Source organism: Phyllobates terribilis, unplaced genomic scaffold (genome assembly GCF_046119375.1).
Source record: "Phyllobates terribilis strain yellow unplaced genomic scaffold, ASM4611937v1 Scaffold_3__8_contigs__length_932513732, whole genome shotgun sequence".
In the NCBI taxonomy this organism is placed as follows: Eukaryota; Metazoa; Chordata; class Amphibia; order Anura; family Dendrobatidae; genus Phyllobates; species Phyllobates terribilis.
The window spans coordinates 183979016-184001341 of record NW_027362763.1 but is presented as its reverse complement, the minus strand read 5'-3'; the positions used below and the strand labels follow the sequence as shown (position 1 = coordinate 184001341).

At 41.0% G+C, this 22326-nt stretch overlaps 1 protein-coding gene across 2 annotated transcripts in view; it reads left to right on the top strand.

The window, feature by feature from the left end:
* The window catches only part of LOC141258978 (kyphoscoliosis peptidase-like), a 64815-nt gene that overhangs the window by 2325 nt on the left and 40164 nt on the right, over nt 1-22326 (top strand). The window contains exons 2-5 of one of the 2 annotated variants that reach the window (XM_073674313.1): nt 3460-3513; nt 3835-3885; nt 19770-19823; nt 20135-20194. In XM_073674313.1, coding sequence (XP_073530414.1) covers nt 3460-3513; nt 3835-3885; nt 19770-19823; nt 20135-20194 — 219 coding nt within the window. The remainder of the gene's footprint in view (nt 1-3459; nt 3514-3834; nt 3886-19769; nt 19824-20134; nt 20195-22326) is intronic. The other variant, XM_073674314.1, reaches the window with a different exon arrangement.

The window sequence follows — 22326 nt, the reverse complement described above, 5'->3', positions numbered from 1 at the left end:
AGCAATTGACAGCATAGAGACAGTCAAAGAGCGATTGAAGGCAGTCAAAGAACCAAGACCCAAAATGGCTATTTATTAAATATGAAATTTAAATTGTAACTAACTTGTAAGTCCTCCACCCACACCCACTAACTGGTTCCCCTAACTCTTGGTTCCCCAGTCTCCTGTAACCAGGAGGGCAGCACCTAGTGCATACTAGCCCCCTCTGGTGGAGAAATGTGGTCTTGGATGCAAAGGTTGGGTCCCGACTATCACACTGTTCTTACCTCAGAGGAGGGACACTACATTCCATTAGAGAAGTGCAGCATCCCTGTGGCGGTCGAACCCTCAGGGGCGCCACAATTGCCCTCACCTTTCTCCACTCCCATAGCAAGCGGTGTCCTCTTCCTGCTTCATAGCTGGCGCAGGGGACTTTTGCAACGCATGGCAATTACATCAAGTGCCAACTGCCATGTGGACAACAACGTCAGCTGCCAGCCTGTGATAGTCCTGTGGCGTGTATAGCAATTGTGGTGCAATACATTTAGTCAGAAAATGCATCTGAGGATGCACATTCAGCTGAAAATGGTACTGGCATCAGCGGGCCCCCTTCCTTTTTGGGTCTGATTATCATTATGCCTCTTGCTTTTGGTCCCCCGCTGGCTGTGTGTTTGAGGAACCTGATGTAGAGGAATAAATCCATGGGAGCATGGATAATAGTGCACTATGGCTGTTATGCTCTGTTGTAATGGAACTATACAATCTCTGTTCACAGCCATAGAAGCTCATAAGGAGCTCTAAGATAGGCAGTGTCAGGGGTGTACTCCTGAATGGAGCACAATATCAGCACTACACAGTTCTATGCTGAAATGTGGCCTGCTGTCTCTGTCTGGACCACTAATATCAAAAATGATTGATATGTTGAAAGATTCACAGCCACACAGTATCCTATCTATCTAAACTATCTGACTTACAAGCAACTGCTTAGCTAACTATCTCAAACTCCCAGTATCCAGGAGCAGGAGCAGCAGCAGGAGCAGCCTCTTTGCGCTGTTACACTGACAAAATAGCGCTAAAACAACATGTCTGCTCTTTATATGGAGAGAGACATGTGACTTCAGCAGCCAATGACACAAGCCCTTGTGTCTGGACGTTGTGGATGGTTCCTGCACCCTGATTGGCTTGCCGGAATCTGCACACATTAAGTTAAGAAAAAAAAAAATAAGATTAACAGTCCGCCGCTTCCCTGACCTCTTCCCACCCCCTCCCCTCATGAAACAAGTCCCCCCCCCCCCCCGCTCATCAGACAGTACCACTTTTCTAGCCAAAGTCCTAAAAAATACAGTAGTGGAAACACATTTATCTCACTTTTGCCGAATATGGCCGATTTTCAGTAAAAATGCTCAAGGGTCCAAACACAAATCCGAATGTGCAATGTTCTTGCCGAATTTGAAAAAAACTAACGTTTTCCGAACATGTTCGCTCATCTCTAATCGTGACATATACATTTTATTTCCTCTTCTCAAGTGCATAACCTTTCATTTATTTACATTAAGCTTCAATTGCCATATTTCAGCCCAAGCCTCCAGCTTACATAAATCTTTCTGAAATATTAAATTATCCACCTCTGTGTTTATTACCCTGCAGAGTTTAGTATCATTTGCAAATATTATAATTCTACTTTGTATGCACCCTACAAGGCCATTAATAAATATGTTAAAAGAAGAGGGCTCAATACTGATCCCTGTGGTAGCCCACTGATAACTGTGACCCAATGTTAATGTTCTCCACTAATAACCATTCTTTGTTTCCTATCACTGAGAGAGTTGTTAATCCAGTTACACATATTTTTTTCCTGGTCCCATTTTTCTCATTTTATATAGCAACCTTTGTGTCGCATCCAACACCTTCGAAAAGCCTATATAGACAAGATCTACTGCGTTTCCCTGGTCCATTCTGGAACTTATCTCCTCATAGAAGCTAATCAGGACCAATCTCTCACAAAACCATGTTGATGCTGTGTCATGAGGTTATTCTTATTGAGATACTCAAGGATAGCATCTCTTAGGAAATCCTGAAGGATTTAACACAGTAGAGGTTGAACTTACCGGCCTATAATTTCCGGGCTCAGATTTTGCTCCCTTTTTGAATACTGGCACCACATTTGCTATGCTCCAGTCCTGTGGTACAGACCCTGTTATTATGGAATCTGTGAATATTAAAAATAATGCTCTGTCTATCACTGTACTTAATTCCTGCAGTACTCAGGGGTGTATGCCATCCGGGCCCGGGGATTTGTCTACTTTAGTGATTTTGAGGCTGTGCTGTACCTCCTGCTGAATTAAGCAGGTGACATCTAGTGGAGAATTCCTAGAATCCCTGATCATGTCATCATGGAATTTTATTGTATAAATACTGAAGAGAAAAAGGAGCTTAGCAGATTAGCCTTTCCCTCATCCTCTTCCACCATTTCACTCAAGCTATTTTTGAGCGGGTCAACACTATTATTTTTCAGTTTTTTACTGTTTATATAGTTAAAGAATATTTTGGGATTATTTTTACTTTCTCTGGCAATGAGTCTCTCTGTCCCAATCTTTGCTGCCTTGATTTTATTTTTACACAATTTATTTTTTTCTCAATAAACTACCCTCTTGCTTTAACTCTCTAAATTCTTTATGTTTGTCATTTATTGCGCCCCTTACAGCTCTATTTAGCCATAGTGGTTTCCTCCTATTTCTAGCTAGTTTTTCCCCATAGGGTATATATTGTGCAAAGGTCCTAGTCAAGATGCTTATAAAAGTGTCCCATTTGCTTTGTGTACTTTTACTTCTCAGGACATTGTCCCAATTTATGGCACTAAGATCATCTCTCAACCGTTGGACATTCGCCTTTCTGAAGTTTAATGTCCTTGTAACCCCTCTACTATACATCTTATTTAAGGATATATGAAAACTTATAATTTTGTGATCACTATTACTCAAGTGACCGCCAACTCATCTATTTGATATGTGATTCGACCTATTGATGGTTTAGGAAGGTTAATCCTACTGGAAGATCCCTTTTTAGGGCTAATTAAATATGAAAGAAGAATTGCTTTTTACCCTGAGTGTCTAGACTATTGATTGTTTTTACATGTATTGGAGCTCATTATGTGCCTGGGAATTTTGAAACGTCTAAATTGGATGAATTCACTTTTTTTTTGCTCTATAATGTGCATGTTATTAGGAAAATTGGGTATCTTGGTAATGGAATTTTTATGGCTTGTCTTACCGTTGATGATTGAATTCAGCACCTCAATATTTTAATTTTGAAAGTTCATACCTTACCTTACTTTGTATCTACAGATTTGCACATTTTGCACAGACTAGCCAAGTCCTCAGTTAACTATATGTTTTGACACTAATAAAATGTACTCATATCTATATACGTTATCAGTGATACTAGTATGTAACAATCCCCTCTGCTGTTTTGTATTTCCAGGTCTTAAAGATGATAACAAGGTGAAAGATTTTGAAGGAAACCGCCAGAGCTCCAGTGAGTCATCACAAATCAAAAGTAATCCTTACTGGGTTATTGCCATCTCCGTTGTTAATAGCTTAGAAAGTAATAGCAGCGTCCAAGGCGCTAGTAACAGGAGGTGAGGTTCTGGAAACAGTCATGAAAATGGCAGAGCTGCACTGCTGACATTCATTTCTATAGGAGTTACAGAAGTAGAGTAGAAGAGCCACTTGGACATTGATATTTCCATCTCAGCCATGAAAAGATGAGAAGAGAATAACCCATAAAGATCACCACCATGAAGGGCAGATAATTGCTGTACAATTAAATATTAACAGAGTGTTTTTTCTTTACCAGATCTGGAAAATGGACGACAAAACCAAACCAGATTATCATTCGTTAACCAAGGTATGATTGACCACCACTATGGTATTATAAGTGTGTCAGGCTGGAGGTAAATGGTGTTGGGACTCGGGAGCTGTAATGGTCACCATATTGATTGTCACTCAGACATGTGTTTGTTTTTTGGTACTTTATTAAGAAAACTAAATAAATACTCATAAAGACAATGAAGATGAAGGGGTATAGCACATCACATTATATACATGTTACAAGAAAACAGTCTGCAAATTATCTATTCAGTCATGTATATATAACAAAAAATAATCAACCAAGGGAATAAGAGCCCCCAAGATAATGTCGGCTGAATGAATCATAGAATCATAGAATGGTAGAGTTGGAGGGGACCTCCTGGGTCATCTGGTCCAACCCCCTGCTCAAAGCAGGATTCACTAAATCATCTCTAAATCATGTTTGTCCAGCCTCTGTTTGAAGACGTCCATTGAAGGGGAACTCACCACCTCTCGTGGCAGCCTGTTCACCAATGGAAGCCTGAATGCACCAATTTCAGTGGGATTAACCAACTATGCTATGTATGGAGGCCTCCTGACTCTCCACCTCATCTGAAACTGTGAGATGCTTTTATTCTCAGAGGAAATAAGGTGTCTCAACACACTTCACAAATATTGATGCCATTAAACACAAAACATCCTGAAAACAATAAAACCAGGTATATAGTGTCCCAAAAATAATATAGTGCCTCAGATAGTTATATTGAACCACACAGTAATAGTGCCATCTTTTGTGTCCCACTGAATAATGGTGATGTTCTTAATGGTCCTAAACAGTAGTAGTGCTTCACACAGTAATAATGGCTTATTTGCACCCCCATGATGCCCTCTTAAAAAGGGATCTTGGCAGCTTATACATACTGCCCGATTCACAAATAGAATCTTAAAATCTGCTGCATCTCAGAGAAAAACATAAAATTAACCGGGGAGAAAGCTGCATGGGTGACTCCTCAAAAAGGCCAGTCCCCAGTGGCTTCTCCCTGCCCCGCTGCCAGTGACTGACAGGACTGTTCCTACACATGGGAAGAGACCGGTCACTCAAGAGAAGTGGGTGGGGACAAGCTGCCGGTGACCAGCCTCTTCGACTAATCACTCTTGCGGCTTTCAAAGTTTGCTTTTTTTTCTCAAACAGAGCAGCATTTCAAAATTAAACATACCTGGCTAAAGTAATGCTTTGTGTGATGGTGGAGGGAGTGGACCCACTGCACCACGGACCGGGCTTATCCTGGAGAGATGTGACTAAGCGACTACCTAGCTTTTGCTAAAGCCTCTGCTGGTGAGGATAAGCTTGGCCGCAGTTAGTCAACAGGTGTTACTCTAGGGCAGTTCCCTGACCTCCAGCAGCTGACCCACAGATCAAAGCAGGAAAGTGGAGCACTGAAGGGAGAAGACAGAAGCGTCAGATGGTCTGAAGTCATGGCAGGCAACAAAGGTTTACAAAACTAAGCCAAGGTCAGGAATCGAAAGGTCAGACAGAACGGGTAAACAAGCCAAGTCAGAAACTGGAGAGATGAGACTGAATGCTGGAGATGGACAGGAACAAGAACCTAAGTTCAGGAAGGGAACAGGAGGAGGAGCCGTGTAGTATATCCCCTGCTGGCAGGGTGTAGGCTGAGGAAGCCAAACTATGCAGGACACAGCAGGGTTAAATTCCTGCAGGATCTGGCTGCGCTTCCTTATAGCCATGAGGAGACAGCAGGAATATGCAGCAGAGTTGGAAGTTCTGTATGAGGTACTCAGCGGGGCGACCTGACACGGGAAAGAGCAGAGCAGCGAACGCAGTGAGTAGCACGGCACTGGGAATGCGTGCAATTTAATGTGCGCAAGTTCAGACAGCATGTATCAACTGTCGTGTTCACTTTAAAAAACAAATAATGTCTCCTAATTTCTTTCTTAATAATAATTGTTCTGCCATAGTGCTTTTTCAAAGGTCATTGGCTCCATTATAGTTTTCTAAAAAATATTACCTATTAAAAGTAATAATGCCCAATGACTGAAAAACATAATAAAAAAACAATAAAAAAAGATGGGCGTAATCAGTTCACCCAAGAAAAGGAAGTCTCAAATGCACGGGAAAAACCTTACGACAAATCTTCTAATAGGTTAAAGTAGAAAATCTAGAAACAGTGTCCTTCAAAAAATATTAATATATTTGAAATCATTGTTAGTGAGGATGAACTGCAAGCAATCAAAAAAAAAACACTCTATGGCATCTGAAATTGCTGGGTCATTTTGTAGAAAGAGGTTCACACCTTTGAGGTCCCTTTCATGCTGGGTGTTACAGTAGAGGGCTATGATGCCCATAGTTAATAAGCCCAGGTGTTCCTTCCATACAATTGTTTTGAGTTCAATGATCAACTGGTTGGCGTCTTTAAGGTTTTACCACATAATCTTGAAGGAACAGATCTAAGTAATGGTGAAATGTTACTATTAGTACAGTTTGTATTGGAAACTATAGGTCTACTGTGACGCCCTCCCTGAGCGATGGGGAATACTCGGAGGCTGGCCTTGTAGGTGTTGTGGGGCATGCAATCGTGGCCGTGACCCGTTCCGTGCCCAGGGCTGTCACATAAAAAAAATGGGCTTGTTTGAGTGGTTACTTATCGACTACGCCACCTGTGGTTTCTGGTGATGGCCACCAGCGCTGCTGCAGTCCTCTGAGGCTGGTGTTATGGCAGCTTGGATGGTGTAGCTCCCCACAGGTGGAGCTAGGCCTCAGGGCAGTGTCTGATGTACAGTGTGGAGGTATGGTGGATGCATGCAGTGCACCACAGGAATGAACAAGTGGAGTCAGTAGGTGAAGTCATCCAGTACTTTACTCACTTCAGATGCACCTTCAGCCGCAAAGCTTCTCTCTGCTACACATGGCGTACTGCGGCCACCAGGAAGTGGCTCAGCACTCTCCAGGTAGATCAAGAACATCTATCAAGACCCCTTAGTGTGTTCCTCTCCTTCCTCTCTTCTCCCGCTTCTCGTGTCCCTCCTGGGATTCACTAAGGGTCGGGGCTTTTCTAACAGTGACGTGAAGTGCAAAGTCAGATATCGGGGGCCGGTACCCCTCTTGCGGCAGGAGTCCCTCTGACTAGGCCAGAGTGAAAAATACAGGTGGCGATTCCGCTTCGTCCGCATCCCCCTGGGATCCTTTCGCCTGTGGAACCTATATCCTCTGCTCCCCTCCAAGGCCTTCTTGGTTCAGGACTCTGACCAGGGTAGAGTGCCCTGTTATCTCCGCCCTGCCCCTCGTATCAAGGCCAGAGTACGAGGGCCGTGACTCTTCAGGTGGCTACAGACACTTGCTGGCCCCCAGGTGAAGACCTCACAATCAAAGACCTTGAACTTAAGATGGCTTCCTAATTTATATGAATCCTGTTGTGCTTCCTGTAAGTGTTTCCTCCACCCACACCCACTACTTGGTTCCCCCTCACTTTGGTTCCCCCCAACTCCTCTATTCGAGCCCGGGGCAGCACTATGGTGCTATCTGGCCCCCTACAGAGCAGGAGTGGTGTAGTGTTGAATGTGGTGGTGGGGACCTGTGTGATGCTCCATCCTTACCTGGAAGAGGAGATACCACACCTCCGTCTGAGGTGCAGTACCCCTGTGGCGACTGAACCCTTCAGGGGCGCCACACTACCACAGTGAGCTTCAATAAGATCTATAAGTATTTTAGGTAGATTTTAAAATCAGTGACGTCAGGGATATGATACAATGAAGACGTCTTTTCTCTTCTTTGGTTAAAAGAATTTTTTGAAACAGCCTTGATTATCACTTTTGTTATTATGTGCTTTCTAGTGCAGGGAACTCTGCAGTTATTCTTTTAATAGGAGAGGATGTTGTTATTCACCTCCTTTCATAACCTTTATAGTTTTTAATGACTTATTCCCCTATTTTATCAGCAATCCATATTACTAAGTTGGAGTTGTTCCATAATTTTATAGTATCTTTTTGTTCTTCTTATGTTAAATTACGTTTGGTAATTTGGATGGTAGTTTTTATTTTTTTTGTTCTTTTCACTTTTTGTTCATTTCTTCGTCTTGAATAAAGAAATGTTTTGTTTAATTTTTTGCATATTCATAGCGTTCTTGTAAGACAGTATTTTTATAGTGTTAATACGTATTATAAACTTCTACTGAATATTATCCTTCTTAGTACTGAGACAAGTCATTGATAGGTATAGTTGTAAGTGTTCATGTTTCCTTGTCTTTTGTATTGCTTTGGTCGCTATGTTTTGTTTTAATTCTTTCTCTTTGTCCATGTTACATTAATCTCTTAGTTACTACGGACAGGAGTTTCCTCATAGCGTGTTGCTGGTGCACATAACAATAGGCCATTTATCCTACACGCTATAAGGAAACTCCTATCCGTAGTAACTAAGAGGGTAACGTAACATGGACAAAGAGAAAGAATTAAAAGAAAACATAGCGACCAAAGCAATACAAAAGACAAGGAAACATGAACAATTACAATTTTGCTTATGAATGACTCGTCTCTGTACTAAGAAGGATAATATTAAAGTTTATATTATGTATTAACACTATAAAAATACTGTCTTACAAGAACATTGTGAATATGCAAAAAAAGACATTTCTTTATTCAAGACTAGAAACAAACAAAAAGTAAAACTAATGAAACTAGTATACTATAATTTTTCTAGAACAAACAATTGCTCAGATATGATGTAACAAATATCAACCAGTCAATCTTCACGCACCTTTTATCTAGTAGAACATCAGGAGTAATACATACAGACCATCTGTGAAATGTAGTGAATAACTACAGAAAAAAGAAAAACTATCATCCAAATAACCAAACATAATTTAACATTGGAAGAACAAAAAGTTAATGCACAATTGAAGGGGTTGTCCAGGCTTGGGGTTCAAGCATGCAGTCACTCTATGTACATGTATTGGAGCTCAGTCCATGCCTGGGAATATTGAAACGTCTACCCTAGTGATGAGCGAGTATGTACGGTTAACCCTTTAGGCAAGTATACTCGTGCGAGTACCGGGTATCTTCAGCGTACTCTGTGATATGTTTGAATCGCTCCCGTGTGCATGATTTGTTTGACAGCTTTAATACATGTGAGGAATGCTTGTTTCTTTCGCATTCCTCACATGTATTAAAGCTGTTAAACAGTCACAAATCATGCACATGGGAGTGATGCAAACATATCACCAAATACGCTGAAGATACTCGGTACTCGCCCGAGTATACTCACCGAAAGGGTAAACCGAACATACTCGCTCATCACTAGTCTACACTAGATGAACTCGCGTTTTCCTTTTCTCTCTCCATAATGCGCATGTTACTAAAATGTTGCTAACATCTGAACAGGTCACTATACAGTGGGGAAAATAAGTATTTGATACACTTTTGATTTTGAAGTTTTCCCACCTACAAAGAATGGAGAGGTCTGTAATTTTAATCATAGGTACACTTCGATTGTGAGAGTCAGAATCTAAAAAAAATCCCCAAAAAATCACATTTTATGATTCTAACATAATTAATTTACATTTTATTGCTTGAAATAAGTATTTGATACAATAGAAAAACAGAACTTAATATTTGGCACAGAAATCTTTGTACTTACAGAGGTCAAACGTTTCCTGTAGTTCTTGCCAAGTTTGCACACACTGCAGCAGGGATTTTGGCCCACAGGTTTTGGTGGTGTCGCCGGGCATCATTGAGTTTCAGCTCTCTCCAAAGATTGTCTATTGGGTTCAGGTCTGGAAACTGGCTAGGCCACTCCAGAAACTTGAAATGCTTCTTACAGAGCCACTCCTTAATTGCCCTGGCTGTGTGTTTCAGATCATTGTCATGCTGGAAGTCCCAGCAACGATCCATCTTCAATGATCTTACTGAGGTAAGAAGGTTGTTGGCCAAAATCTCGAGATCCATGACCCATCCTCCCTTCAATATGATGCAGTCATCCTGTCGCCTTTGCAGAAAAGCACCCCCAAAGCATGTTTCCTCCACCATGCGTCACCGTTGGGACGGTGTTTTTGGGGTTGCACTCGTCCTTCTTCTTCCTCCAAACACGGCGAGTGGAGTTCATACCAAAAAGTTCTATATTAGTCTCATCTGACCACATGACTTTCTCCCATGCCTCCCCTGGATCATCTAGATAGTCATTGGCAAACTTCAAACAGGTCTTGACATGTGCTTGCGTGAGCAGGGGGACGTTGCACGCCCTGCAGGATTTTAATCCATGACGGCGTAGTGTGTTACTAATGGTAATGTTTGAGACTGTGGTCCCATGTCTATTCAGGTCATTAATCATGTCCTCTCGTGTAGTTCTTGGCTGATTCCTGACCTTTCTCAGAATCATCCTTACCCCACGAGGCGAGATCTCGCATGGAGCTCCAGACCCAAGTAAATTGATAGTCATCTTGTGTTTCTTCCATTTTCAAATAATTGCACCAACAGTTGTTGCCTTCTCAACAAGCTGCTTGTCTATTGTCCTGTAGCCCATCTCAGCCTTGTGCAGGTCTACAATTATGTCCCTGGTGTCCTTAGTTTTCTTTGGTCTTGGCCACGGTGGAGAGATTGGAGTGTGATTGATTGAGTGTGTGGACAGGTGATTTTTATACAGGTAACAAATTCAAACAGGTGCAATTAATACAAGTAATGAGTGCAGAGTAGGAGGGCTTGCTAAAGAAAAACTAACAGGTCTGTGAGATCCAGGAATTATTGCTGGTTGGTAGGTGATCAAATACTTATTTCATGCAATAAAATGCATTTTAATTCCGGTATTTAAAAATCATACAATATGATTTTCTGGGTTTTATTTTTAGATTCTGTCTCTCACAGTTTAAGTGTACCTACAATAAAAATTACAGACCTCTCCATTCTTTGTAAGTGGGAAAACTTGCAAAATCGGCAGTGTATCAAATACTTATTTCCTCCACTGTAGCTGGCAGACCCTAGGGCCATTACTTGGTTTTGGATTGCAATGGCAACCATCAGGACCACACAATCACAATCTCACTGTGCTAATGGGGTTAAAGAGGGAGCCCCTACACTTTGTTAACCTTCTAGATGTCGTGGTGACTATTGACAGTAGCATCTAAGGGGTTAAACGGCCATGGTCCATGCCAACACTCATGGCTGATGTAGCAGCATGTCAGCTATAGTGTACAGCCATCAGCTGCTGCATTTTCATGCATCGGGGGATGTTTTCTTTCACTTACATCTCAGGTCAGTAAAAAAACGTATTGGTGGTCACTAAGGGGTTTAGAACTTAAACGTGGTTTTTAAAGTCTGTCAGCATTCATAAAGATGCCCTATTACAATACACACTTTTATTTATTTTTTTGTGTTGTGCAATTGCGAGTTACATTTGCTGCAATTATTATCTATTATTTATAATTTATGCATTATTATTAACTTTATGAATTCATTGGTGCCGTTAGAATTTGTATTATGGCAAGAAAAAAGCAACTAACAGTCTATTCAGTAGGACTATCAGCTGTGTATCCACAAGACTTCTGCACAACACAACTGATGGTCCCAACCCCATTTATAAGGCAAGAAATTCCACTTATTAAACCTGACAGGGCACACCTGTGAAGTGAAAACCATTTCCGGTGACTACCTCTTGAAGCTCATCAAGAGAATGCCAAGAGTGCGCAAAGCAGTCATCAAAGCAAAAGGTGGCTACTTTGAAGAACCTAGAATATAAGACATATTTTCAGTTGTTTCACACTTATTTGTTAAGTATATAATTCCACATGTGTTAATTCATAGTTTTGATGCCTTCAGTGTGAATGTACAATTTTCATAGTCCTGAAAATACAGAAATGAGAAGGTGTGTCCAAACTTTTTGTCTGTACTGTAGGTATCCAAAATTCTGTCCTCTAAAATCCCATTGCTAGTATCTTTGGAATTTTTGGTACCCCCAGTATAAATGGAACATGGTACCATATACCATACAATATTATTGTGCAGATCATCTTGGAACCATCTTATAGAAACTTATAGGATAATAAAGTATTCTTTTGGGGATAATTTTGAAGATGGGGTCAGGGACACATCTGTTATATGATTAATACTGATGAGCGAGTATGCTCGTTTAACCTTTTCACCGAGCATGCTCGGGTGCTTACCGAGTAGCTTCGGCGTACTCGTATATTATGTTCAAGTATCTGCGTCTGCATGATTTACAGCTGTAAGACAGACTGAACACATGCAGGGATTGCCTGTTTGTTAGGGAATCTTCACATGTGTTGAGGCTGTCTTACAGCCATAAATCATGCAGACACAGGGACTAGAACATAATATACGAGCACGCCGAAGATACTTGGTAAGCACCCGAGCATGCTCGGTGAAAGGGTTAAACGAGCATGCTTGCTCATCACTAATCATTAAGTATCCTTACCACTGATTTATTTCTAAGTTCTCAACAATCTTTAGCCATTATTATGCCGGTAGATATGCCATAAAAATCTGTGTTAAGATGACCCATTTTAAGGTTGTCCCATGGGTTATACATTTTTTAACCAAAAGAATCTAAAAGGCAACATGAAATGTCTTCAATGTAAAATTAGTGCAGCAGGGCACTACTGACTACTAAAATACTTAATATGTAAAATAAGACCTAATGTGTATAGATCATCCCAACTCTTCCTGACAGATGATGTTGAGGGAGAGAAAGTTTGGGCAGTTTACATCTCAACGCCTTTTATTTTCATTGGAAATAAGTCCCTGCAGAAGAGTCTGCTAGAGACATTCTCCTCTCTTTCTGTTGAAAGTACATTAGCTCTTCGCCAACTCAGGAGATATAGCTAAGGCAAAGTAATTTGACCATATAGGTCACATATCAGAAAAACAGAATCTGTTCAACGTCTCAAATAATAATTCATATAAAGAAAATGATGTACGAGAACATGATGATATTAAAAAATACAAAGTTTATTATTATCCAAAGTTAAAAAGTAGCTAACATATAAACCATAATGGCGCAGATACATTAGTGGTGGGCAAAAAGACAAAGTACTCTGGGACCGGTCAAACACATGATATAGATTAGTAATAGAGAAAACATTCAAGTGAAGTATATATATTCCAACACATGATGTAGATTAATGATAACAAAATCGCTGAAATGGGACATATACAGTGCCTACAAGTAGTATTCAACCCCCTGCAGATTTAGCTGGTTGACACATGCGGAATTAACTTGGCATTGTGACATTTGTACTGTAGATCAGCCTGGAAGTGGGAAATGCACTGCAGCAAATTTTGTTTTTGATTTTTTTTTTTTGTTAAAAACGTAAAAAGCTAATTCAGAGTGTCATTTATTATTCAACCCCTCAAACCACAAGAATTCTGTTCGGTCCCCCTAAAGTATTAAGAAGTAGTTCAGGCACCAAGAATAATGAGCTTCACATGTGTGGATTAAAGATCTCTTTTGCCAGCCTTTTCTGACTATTTAAGACCCTCCCCAAACTTGTGAACAGCACTCAGACATGGTCAACATGGGAAAGACAAAGGAGCATTCCAAGGCCATCAGAGACAAGATCGTGGAGGGTCACAAGGCTGGCAAGGGGTACAAAACCCTTTCCAAGGAGTTGGGCCTACCTCTCTCCACTGTTGGGAGCATCATCCGTAAGTGGAAGGCTTATGGAACTACTGTTAGCCTTCCACGGCCAGGACAGCCTTTGAAAGTGTCCTCCCGTGCCGAGGCCAGGCTTGTCCGAAGAGTCAAGGCTAACCCAAGGACAACAAGGAAGGAGCTCCGGGAAGATCTCATGGCAGTGGGGACATTGGTTTCAGTCAATACCATAAGTAACGTACTCCACCGCAATGGTCTCCGTTCCAGACGAGCCCGTAAGGTACCTTTACTTTCAAAGCGTCATGTCAAGGCTCGTCTACAGTTTGCTCATGATCACTTGGAGGACTCTGAGACAGACTGATTCAAGGTTCTATGGTCTGATGAGACCAAGATCGAGATCTTTGGTGCCAACCACACACATGACGTTTGGAGACTGGATGGCACTGCATACGACCCCAAGAATACCATCCCTACAGTCAAGCATGGTGGTGGCAGCATCATGCTGTGGGGCTGTTTCTCTGCCAAGGGGCCTGGCCATCTGGTCCGCATCCATGGGAAGATGGATAGCACGGCCTACCTGGAGATTTTGGCCAAGAACCTCCGCTCCTCCATCAAGGATCTTAAGATGGGTCGTAATTTCATCTTCCAACAAGACAACGACCCAAAGCACACAGCCAAGAAAACCAAGGCCTGGTTCAATAGGGAAAAAGTCAAGGTGTTGGAGTGGCCTAGTCAGTCTCCTGACCTTAACCCAATTGAAAACTTGTGGAAGGAGCTCAAGAATAAAGTCCACATGAGACACCCAAAGAACCTAGATAACTTGGAGAAGATCTGCATGGAGGAGTGGGCCAAGATAACTCCACAGACCTGTGCCGGCCTGATCAGGTCTTATAAAAGACGATTATTAGCTGTAATTGCAAACAAGGGTTATTCCACAAAATATTAAACATAGGGGTTGTATAATAATTGACCCACACTTTTATGTTTAAAATTTAATAAAATTCAACTGAGCAACATAACTTTTTGGTTTGTAAGATTTATGCTTCTGTTCATAAAACCTACTCTCGTTTGCAGTTTGAAGGCTCTAACTTATTTGCATCTTATCAAACCAGCTAAATCTGCAGGGGGTTGAATACTACTTGTAGGCACTGTATATAATTGGAGCTATGAAAAGGGCTCAAAAGAACCGCTAAAGCGCACAGTGCATAGCAAATAAAGGGGGATAGTCACCATTAAACAGCAGTAATAAATACAAAGTATTGAAACTTACATGTGTGGATATCAAGTGATGTGAGTCCAGGTACTGTCACCCCTACGCGCGTTTCGGCGCTGTGCCTTCTTATTATGGTTTATATGTTAGCTACTTTTTAACTTTGGATAATAATAAACTTTGTATTTTTTAATATCATCATGTTCTCGTACGTCATTTTCTTTATATGAATTATCAGGAGACATAGCTGTCTGCCTAACGAATGATGGGACATCAGCGTTGTTTTCTATGTGGTCAACTTAACACAGAGAGACATATTACACTGCAGGACAGGAGTATTCCCATGTATTACATAAGCAATCATATGTTCAGTTTATAGAGCAATAACAAAAACACCCTTCCCCCTTTAGAAGAAGCTTTATTAAAATTTCAAAATAATGTGAATAATTGGATTACCACAAAAAAAATAAAAAATCATCTAAAAAATAAATGCACCCAAAGTTGTTCAACGCATTCAAAACATTGATAGTGGTCGAGCAAGCAAAGTTAGTGCAGCAGATGAAAGCCACGTCAGGCTTACTTCCCTTTAATGTCAGACCTTAATTTAATGAAATGTGGGCCACCAGTACACCTGAGAGATGAGTTGCAGAAATTTCTGTATACTAATCACAATTTTTTCCTTGCTTTTTTTTTTCCATTTATAGACTTTTTATTTTCCTGTGTCTACAGTCCTCAACATTGCCCATCTCTTGGTGCTTCTTCAAAAGATCTTTAACAACACATCTTAAAATGCCAGTCTGCTTTGCAATCATTGTCTTGGAGAGACCTTGATGATGCAGTATTACTACCTCATGTCTTGTTGCTGGGTTCAGTCTTGTCATGGTGTATGCCCTGTGACCTGAAACTGTCTTTCACAACCTCTTCTTTGCAGTAGAGTTTGGCTGTTCCTCACCCAGATTTTAAGCCTCCTACATAGCTTTTTCTATTTAATATGACTGTTTCAACTGGCGTATGAAAATGATGATTATTATCTCCTGTGTGGTATAGTTGTTACTCATATACCTGCCTATAATTCTGTATCTAGAAGAATTGATGCTGTTTTGAAGGCAAAGTGTGGTCACCCCAAATATTGATTTGATTTCTAATTTTTTTCATTAACTTGGCATTTTGTTGGTTGATAAAAATAAATTATTAAGGGGGGGGTGGCGGGGGGCAGGTGGGGCATTTGCCCTGGGCGCAGCCAGCAGGGGGCACCGTCAGACCACCTAATGTAGTGATAAGAGGTGTCTCCAAGGATGCGGGGAGTACTTGTATGTGTGCAGTATGGGGTGAAATGGGGACAGATTGATGTGGGGAGTGTAAGGGGGACAATATCAGTGGGGAAAAGTGGGGGCACAATATAGAGACTATGTAGTCTGTAGGGGGCGCAGTATAGAGAGTGAGCAGGAAGAAGGTGAGAGAATGCAGAGCAGGGGGTGTGCACAGTATAGAGAGTGATAAATATATGTGGAATAAAGTGTGGAGGAACTGTGTGAAGAGGAGGCTAAGTATGGGACGGATGCAGCGTGAAGGGGGGACACCTAAAGGGAACCTTTCATGTCCCCAAATGTTGTTAAAGGGGTTGTCCACTACTAAAACAACCCCTTCTCAATCCCTAGATTTAACCAAGTTAATAGCTTTCTAAAGCTGTCCATCTATCGGGAGAAAATGAACATTATTCCTCCCAGCATCTTCAGTCACTGCTGAATACATAGTGAACGGCAACTGTAAGCATGCCCCGGCACTGACTGACAGCAGTCTCTGCACTTATGCACTGGTAAGCTGGCTGTCAGTGACGGTCAGTCGGGAACTGAAGGCGCCTTGGCACTCCTCCATGACTGAAAGCCGGAGGAATAAAGTTAATTTCTTCCAGGCAGCTCGGCTTTCAATGCAGTAGCAGCAGAGCTTTAGAACACTATTAACTGGCAGATTAACCCCATAGCTGCAGGTTAATAGCAGTTGGGAACAAGACAGGTTCCCATTGAGACCTACAACTTTTATATTTTTTGAGTCTATATAGATGCATGAGGACTTGTTTATTGAGGAATAATCTATAGTTTTGAATGACACCATTCATTTTGCCATATAATAAACTGAAAAACAGGGAAAAAATTCCAATTGGGATGAAATGGTGAAGAAAATACAGTGTTCATTGAACGTTAAAAATCAGTTTGAACCGTGGTTGTCCAAATCAGTGTGATTATAGTGGCACCAAACTTCCATCAATTTTTTTCTATTTGAGTAATGAAAAAAAAATCTAATTTTTGTAAGAATTTTTTGGGGGTTTGTGTTACCATTTTCTGAGACATATAGTTTTTTTTTTTCAATTGAGATGTGCGAGGGCTTATTTTTGGTGCGGCAAGCTTGCACTTTTAGTGATATCAAATCAGAATGCATAGAACATTTTGATCACTTTTTATGTTTTTTTTTCTAGAAAGCTGAGGCGGCAAAAAAACGCAATTCTGGTGTTTTTAATTTTTTTCACTTTACAGTGTTTACTATATGGGTTAATTTTATATTTTGAGAGATCAGCCCTTTACAAATGCGGTGATACCAAATATGTTTTTCTTTTCTTTCTTTTCTTTTTAATAGAAAAAAAAGTGAGTTGATTTGAAAGTTTAAAAGGAAGTAATGGGGAGCATGTTCTAAGCTCCTGCAATTTCCACATATCAATAGTCCATCCCTAACAAGTCAAAAAAGAGAGTGATATGAGAAAAGGGTTTTATAATGCACCTACAGTTAGGTCCATATATATTTGGACAGAGACAACATTTTTCTAATTTTGGTTCCAGACATTACCACAATGAATTTTAAACAAAACAATTCAGATGCAGTTGAAGTTCAGACTTTCATTTGAGGGTATCCACATTAAAATTGGATGAAGGGTTTAGGAGTTTCAGCTCCTTAACATGTGCCACCCTGTTTTTAAAGGGACCAAAAGTATTGGGACAGATTAAATAATTGTAAATAAAATGTTCATTTCTAGTACTTGGTTGAAAACCCTTTCTTGGCAATGACTGCCTGAAGTCTTGAACTCATGGACATCACCAGACGCTGTGTTTCCTCCTTTTTGATGCTCTGCCAGGCCTTCACTGCGGTGGTTTTCAGTTGCTGTTTGTTTGTGGGCCTTTCTGTCTGAAGTTTAGTCTTTAACAAGTGAAATGCATGCTCAATTGGGTTGAGATCAGGTGACTGACTTGGCCATTCAAGAATATTCCACTTCTTTGCTTTAATAAACTCCTGGGTTGCTTTGGCTTTATGTTTTGGGTCATTGTCCATCTGTAGTATGAAACGACGACCAATCAGTTTGGCTGCATTTGGCTGGATCTGAGCACACAGTATGGCTCTGAATACATCAGAATTCATTCGGCTGCTTCTGTCCTGCGTCACATCATCAATAAACACTAGTGACCCAGTGCCACTGGCAGCCATGTATGCCTAAGCCATCACACTGCCTCCGCCGTGTTTTACAGATGATGTGGTATGCTTAGGATCATGAGCTGTACCATGCCTTCGTCATACTTTTCTCTTTCCATCATTCTGGTAGAGGTTGATCTTGGTTTCATCTGTCCAAAGAATGTTCTTCCAGAACTGTGCTGGCTTTTTTAGATGTTTTTTAGCAAAGTCCAGTCTAGGCTTTTTATTCTTGATGCTTATGAGTGGCTTGCACCGTGCAGTGAACCCACTGTATTTACTTTCATGCAGTCTTCTCTTTATGGTAGATTTGGATATTGATACGCCTACCTCCTGAAGAGTGTTGTTCATTTGGCTGGCTGTTGTGAAGGGGTTTCTCTTCACCATGGAGATTATTCTGCGATCATCCACCACTGTTGTCTTCCGTGGGCTCCCAGGTCTTTTTGCATTGATGAGTTCACCAGTGCTTTCTTTCTTTCTCAGGATGTACCAAACTGTAGATTTTGCCACTCCTAATATTGTAGCAATTTCTCAGATGGGTTTTTTCTGTTTTTGCAGCTTAAGGATGGCTTGTTTCACCTGCATGGAGAGCTCCTTTGACCGCATGTTTACTTCACAGCAAAACCTTCCAAATGCAAGCACCACACCTCAAATTAAGTCCAGGCCTTTTATCTGCTTAATTGAGAATGACATAACGAAGGGATTGCCCACACCTGTCCATGAAATAGCCTTGGATTCAATTGTCCAATTACTTTTGGTCCCTTTAAAAACAGGGTGGCACATGTTAAGGAGCTGAAACTCCTAAACCTTTCATCCAATTTTAATGTGGATACCCTTAAATGAAAGCTGAAAGTCTGAACTTCAACTGCATCTAAATTGTTTTGTTTAAAATTCATTTTGGTAATGTCTAGAACCAAAATTAGAAAAATGTTGTCTCTGTCCAAATATATATGGACCTAACTGTATTTGTACATGATACTTCTTTCCTTATGTCATAGCCACTGATCTACTCAAAGCAGTTCACCACTTTCCAACATCTCAAAGGGAATGGAAAACGGTTGGTGCTCGGCCTACGGCTGGCTACCTCTTATTATCTGCTCAGTTCTGCCAATTTTGATGGAGCAGCAAGGTTCCTTACCCCCTACTACTTTGTACTTTGGCTCAAATTCACAACAGAAATGGCAGCACAGGACATTTACCGGTATATTATTTCTAAAAATATGCAATGAATGACTCTAGCTAGAATACTCCTTCAATAATGGCATGGTCTTCAGAATCTCATATATGGTATACATAAGATTCTGAAGACCATATCACTGTTTGTATATGACAGTTATCTGTATAATACCTTTATGGAAGGGCAGGTTAGGTAGCACCTTGTATGACTTTTGGTGATGGGTAGCCATGGAAGGGTCTGGCAGAAGGGGAGAATCAGGGGCTAGGTACAGTACAGACCAAAAGTTTGGAAACACCTTCTCATTTAAAGATTTTTCTGTATTTTCATGACTTTGAAAATTGTACATTCACACTGAAGGCATCAAAACTATGAATTAACACATGTGGAATTATATACTTAACAAAAAAGTGTGAAACAACTGAAAATATGTCTTATATTCTAGGTTCTTCAAAGTAGCCACCTTTTGCTTCCATGTCTAACTTTATATTCTAGACTTTCAAAATGACGACATACAAAACCAAAAGGTGAAAGTTAACCGAGATGTTGGTTAGTATTGAATACATAGAGTAAGTTTGTTACACTTACCCTTAAAATAGCCATATTATTACTAACAGCTTGTTTATACCTTGTTTTCTAATGCTTTTATTTTAGTGGATTTTTCTGTGCGGAACAAATACAGTTTTTTACAGTAGCAGCAAAATGAGAACAGGTGGCAAGTGGCCTTGCTCCCTTACATTTTGTGACATTGCAGAAGTTATGGAGAAGCATAATACAATTCGTATTTTGCACAAAAGAGCTTTAATATCACCATGTATGAAATAATTGAACTGTTTATTTCTCATATTTATGCCATATAGATGAAGATCGCGATTTACAAGAAAAAAAGAAACAAGAATCCAAGCCTGCTGAAAAGTTCTGTAAGTTATTATTGACTTTAATATCTTTTTTCCCCTATATATTTCCTAATTCACATGACACATTCCTTTCCATAGAATTTAGGACATTATCTCATCATTATTTATGTGTAAAGATCAGTGTAGGGTGAAATAAAAGGTTTGAAAGTCGGACATATGGATATGCTCGGTTTCACCATGTGAGAAGCAGACAAAGCTGGGAGCAGAGGTCCTGAGGGGCCCAAAGGTATCAGGAGGCTAAGTGAATGGAAGGGCAGGTTAGGTAGCACCTTGTATGACTTTTGGTGATGGGTAGCCATGGAAGGGTCTGGCAGAAGGGGAGAATCAGGGGCTAGGTACAGTACAGACCAAAAGTTTGGAAACACCTTCTCATTTAAAGATTTTTCTGTATTTTCATGACTTTGAAAATTGTACATTCACACTGAAGGCATCAAAACTATGAATTAACACATGTGGAATTATATACTTAACAAAAAAGTGTGAAACAACTGAAAATATGTCTTATATTCTAGGTTCTTCAAAGTAGCCACCTTTTGCTTTGATGACTGCTTTGCACACTCTTGGCATTCTCTTGATGAGCTTCAAGAGGTAGTCACCGGAAATGGTTTTCACTTCACAGGTGTGCCCTGTCAGGTTTAATAAGTGGGATTTCTTGCCTTATAAATGGGGTTGGGACCATCAGTTGTGTTGTGCAGAAGTCAAGTGGATACACAGCTGATAGTCCTACTGAATAGACTGTTAGAATTTGTATTATGGCAAGAAAAAAGCAGCTAAGTAAAGAAAAACGAGTGGCCATCATTACTTTAAGAAATGAAGGTCAGTCAGTCCGAAAAATTGGGAAAACTTTGAAAGTGTCCCCAAGTGCAGTTGCAAAAACCATCAAGCGCTACAAAAAAACTGGTTCACATGAGGACCGCCCCAGGAAAGGAAGACCAAGAGTCACCTCTGCTTCTGAGGATAAGTTTATCCAAGTCACCAGCCTCAGAACTCACAGTTTAACAGCAGCTCAGTTTAGAGACCAGGTCAATGCCACACAGAGTTCTAGCAGCAGACACATCTCTACAACAACTGTTAAGAGGAGGCTTTGTGCAGCAGGCCTTCATGGTAAAATAGCTGCTAGGAAACCACTGCTAAGGACAGGCAACAAGCAGAAGAGACTTGTTTGGGCTAAGGAACACAAGGAATGGACATTAGACCAGTGGAAATCTGTGCTTTGGTCTGATGAGTCCAAATTTGAGATCTTTGGTTCCAACCACCGTGTCTTTGTGCGACGCAGGAAAGGTGAACGGATGGACTCTACATGCCTGTTTCTCACCGTGAAGCATGGATGAGGAGGTGTGATTGTGTGTGGGTGCTTTTCTGTTGACACTGTTGGGGATTTATTCAAAATTGAAGGCATACTGAATAGTGTTGAGCCACCCCCGTAGTGTTCGAGTTCGGTTTGGTTCGTCGAACACCCGTATGTTCGCCGAACTGTTCGTCGAACACCTTCGAACACCGTTAAAACCAATGGCAGGCAAACAAAAACACATAGAAACACATAAAAAACACCTAGAAAACACTTCAAAGGTGTCCAAAAGCTGACAAACTGCTCAGAAGACACAACTAACACATGAAAAAGTGACAAGTACATATAGTCATGCGAAAAGAAAAGAGGTGGAGGAGTAAATGGAGGGGGAGACACAGATATAGGCATGTCATGCCCTTCTAAAACCAAAAAAGTGCGAAGCCGACAGGGCCAGTCCGTTCCTGACCGTGCGACCTCCGTGTCGCCGGGTTTGTGCCAGAGCTGCGGTGGACCCTGACGGCCAGCCCCCCTCTCCCAATACTGGTGCCTGTCCGCTGGTGGGTCGAACGAGCCCCCCTGCGGTGGAGGCAGATCTAATCTTTTTAATTTAAATTGTCTCTCTAATTTGAATGAGTACACTTTAAATCCTTTTACAAGGATCTATTGGAGGGCAAGTCTCATGCCAGCAGCCGCGGTAATTCCAGCTCCAGTAGCATCCACTAAAGCTGCTGCAGTTAAAAAGCTTTTATAAGGATCGAGCTTGGCGGTCCACCGCAAGGCGTCCTACCGTCAGTCCCATCCCCTGTGCCTTGGGGTGCCTCCCCGATGCTCTTCACTGAGTGTCCCG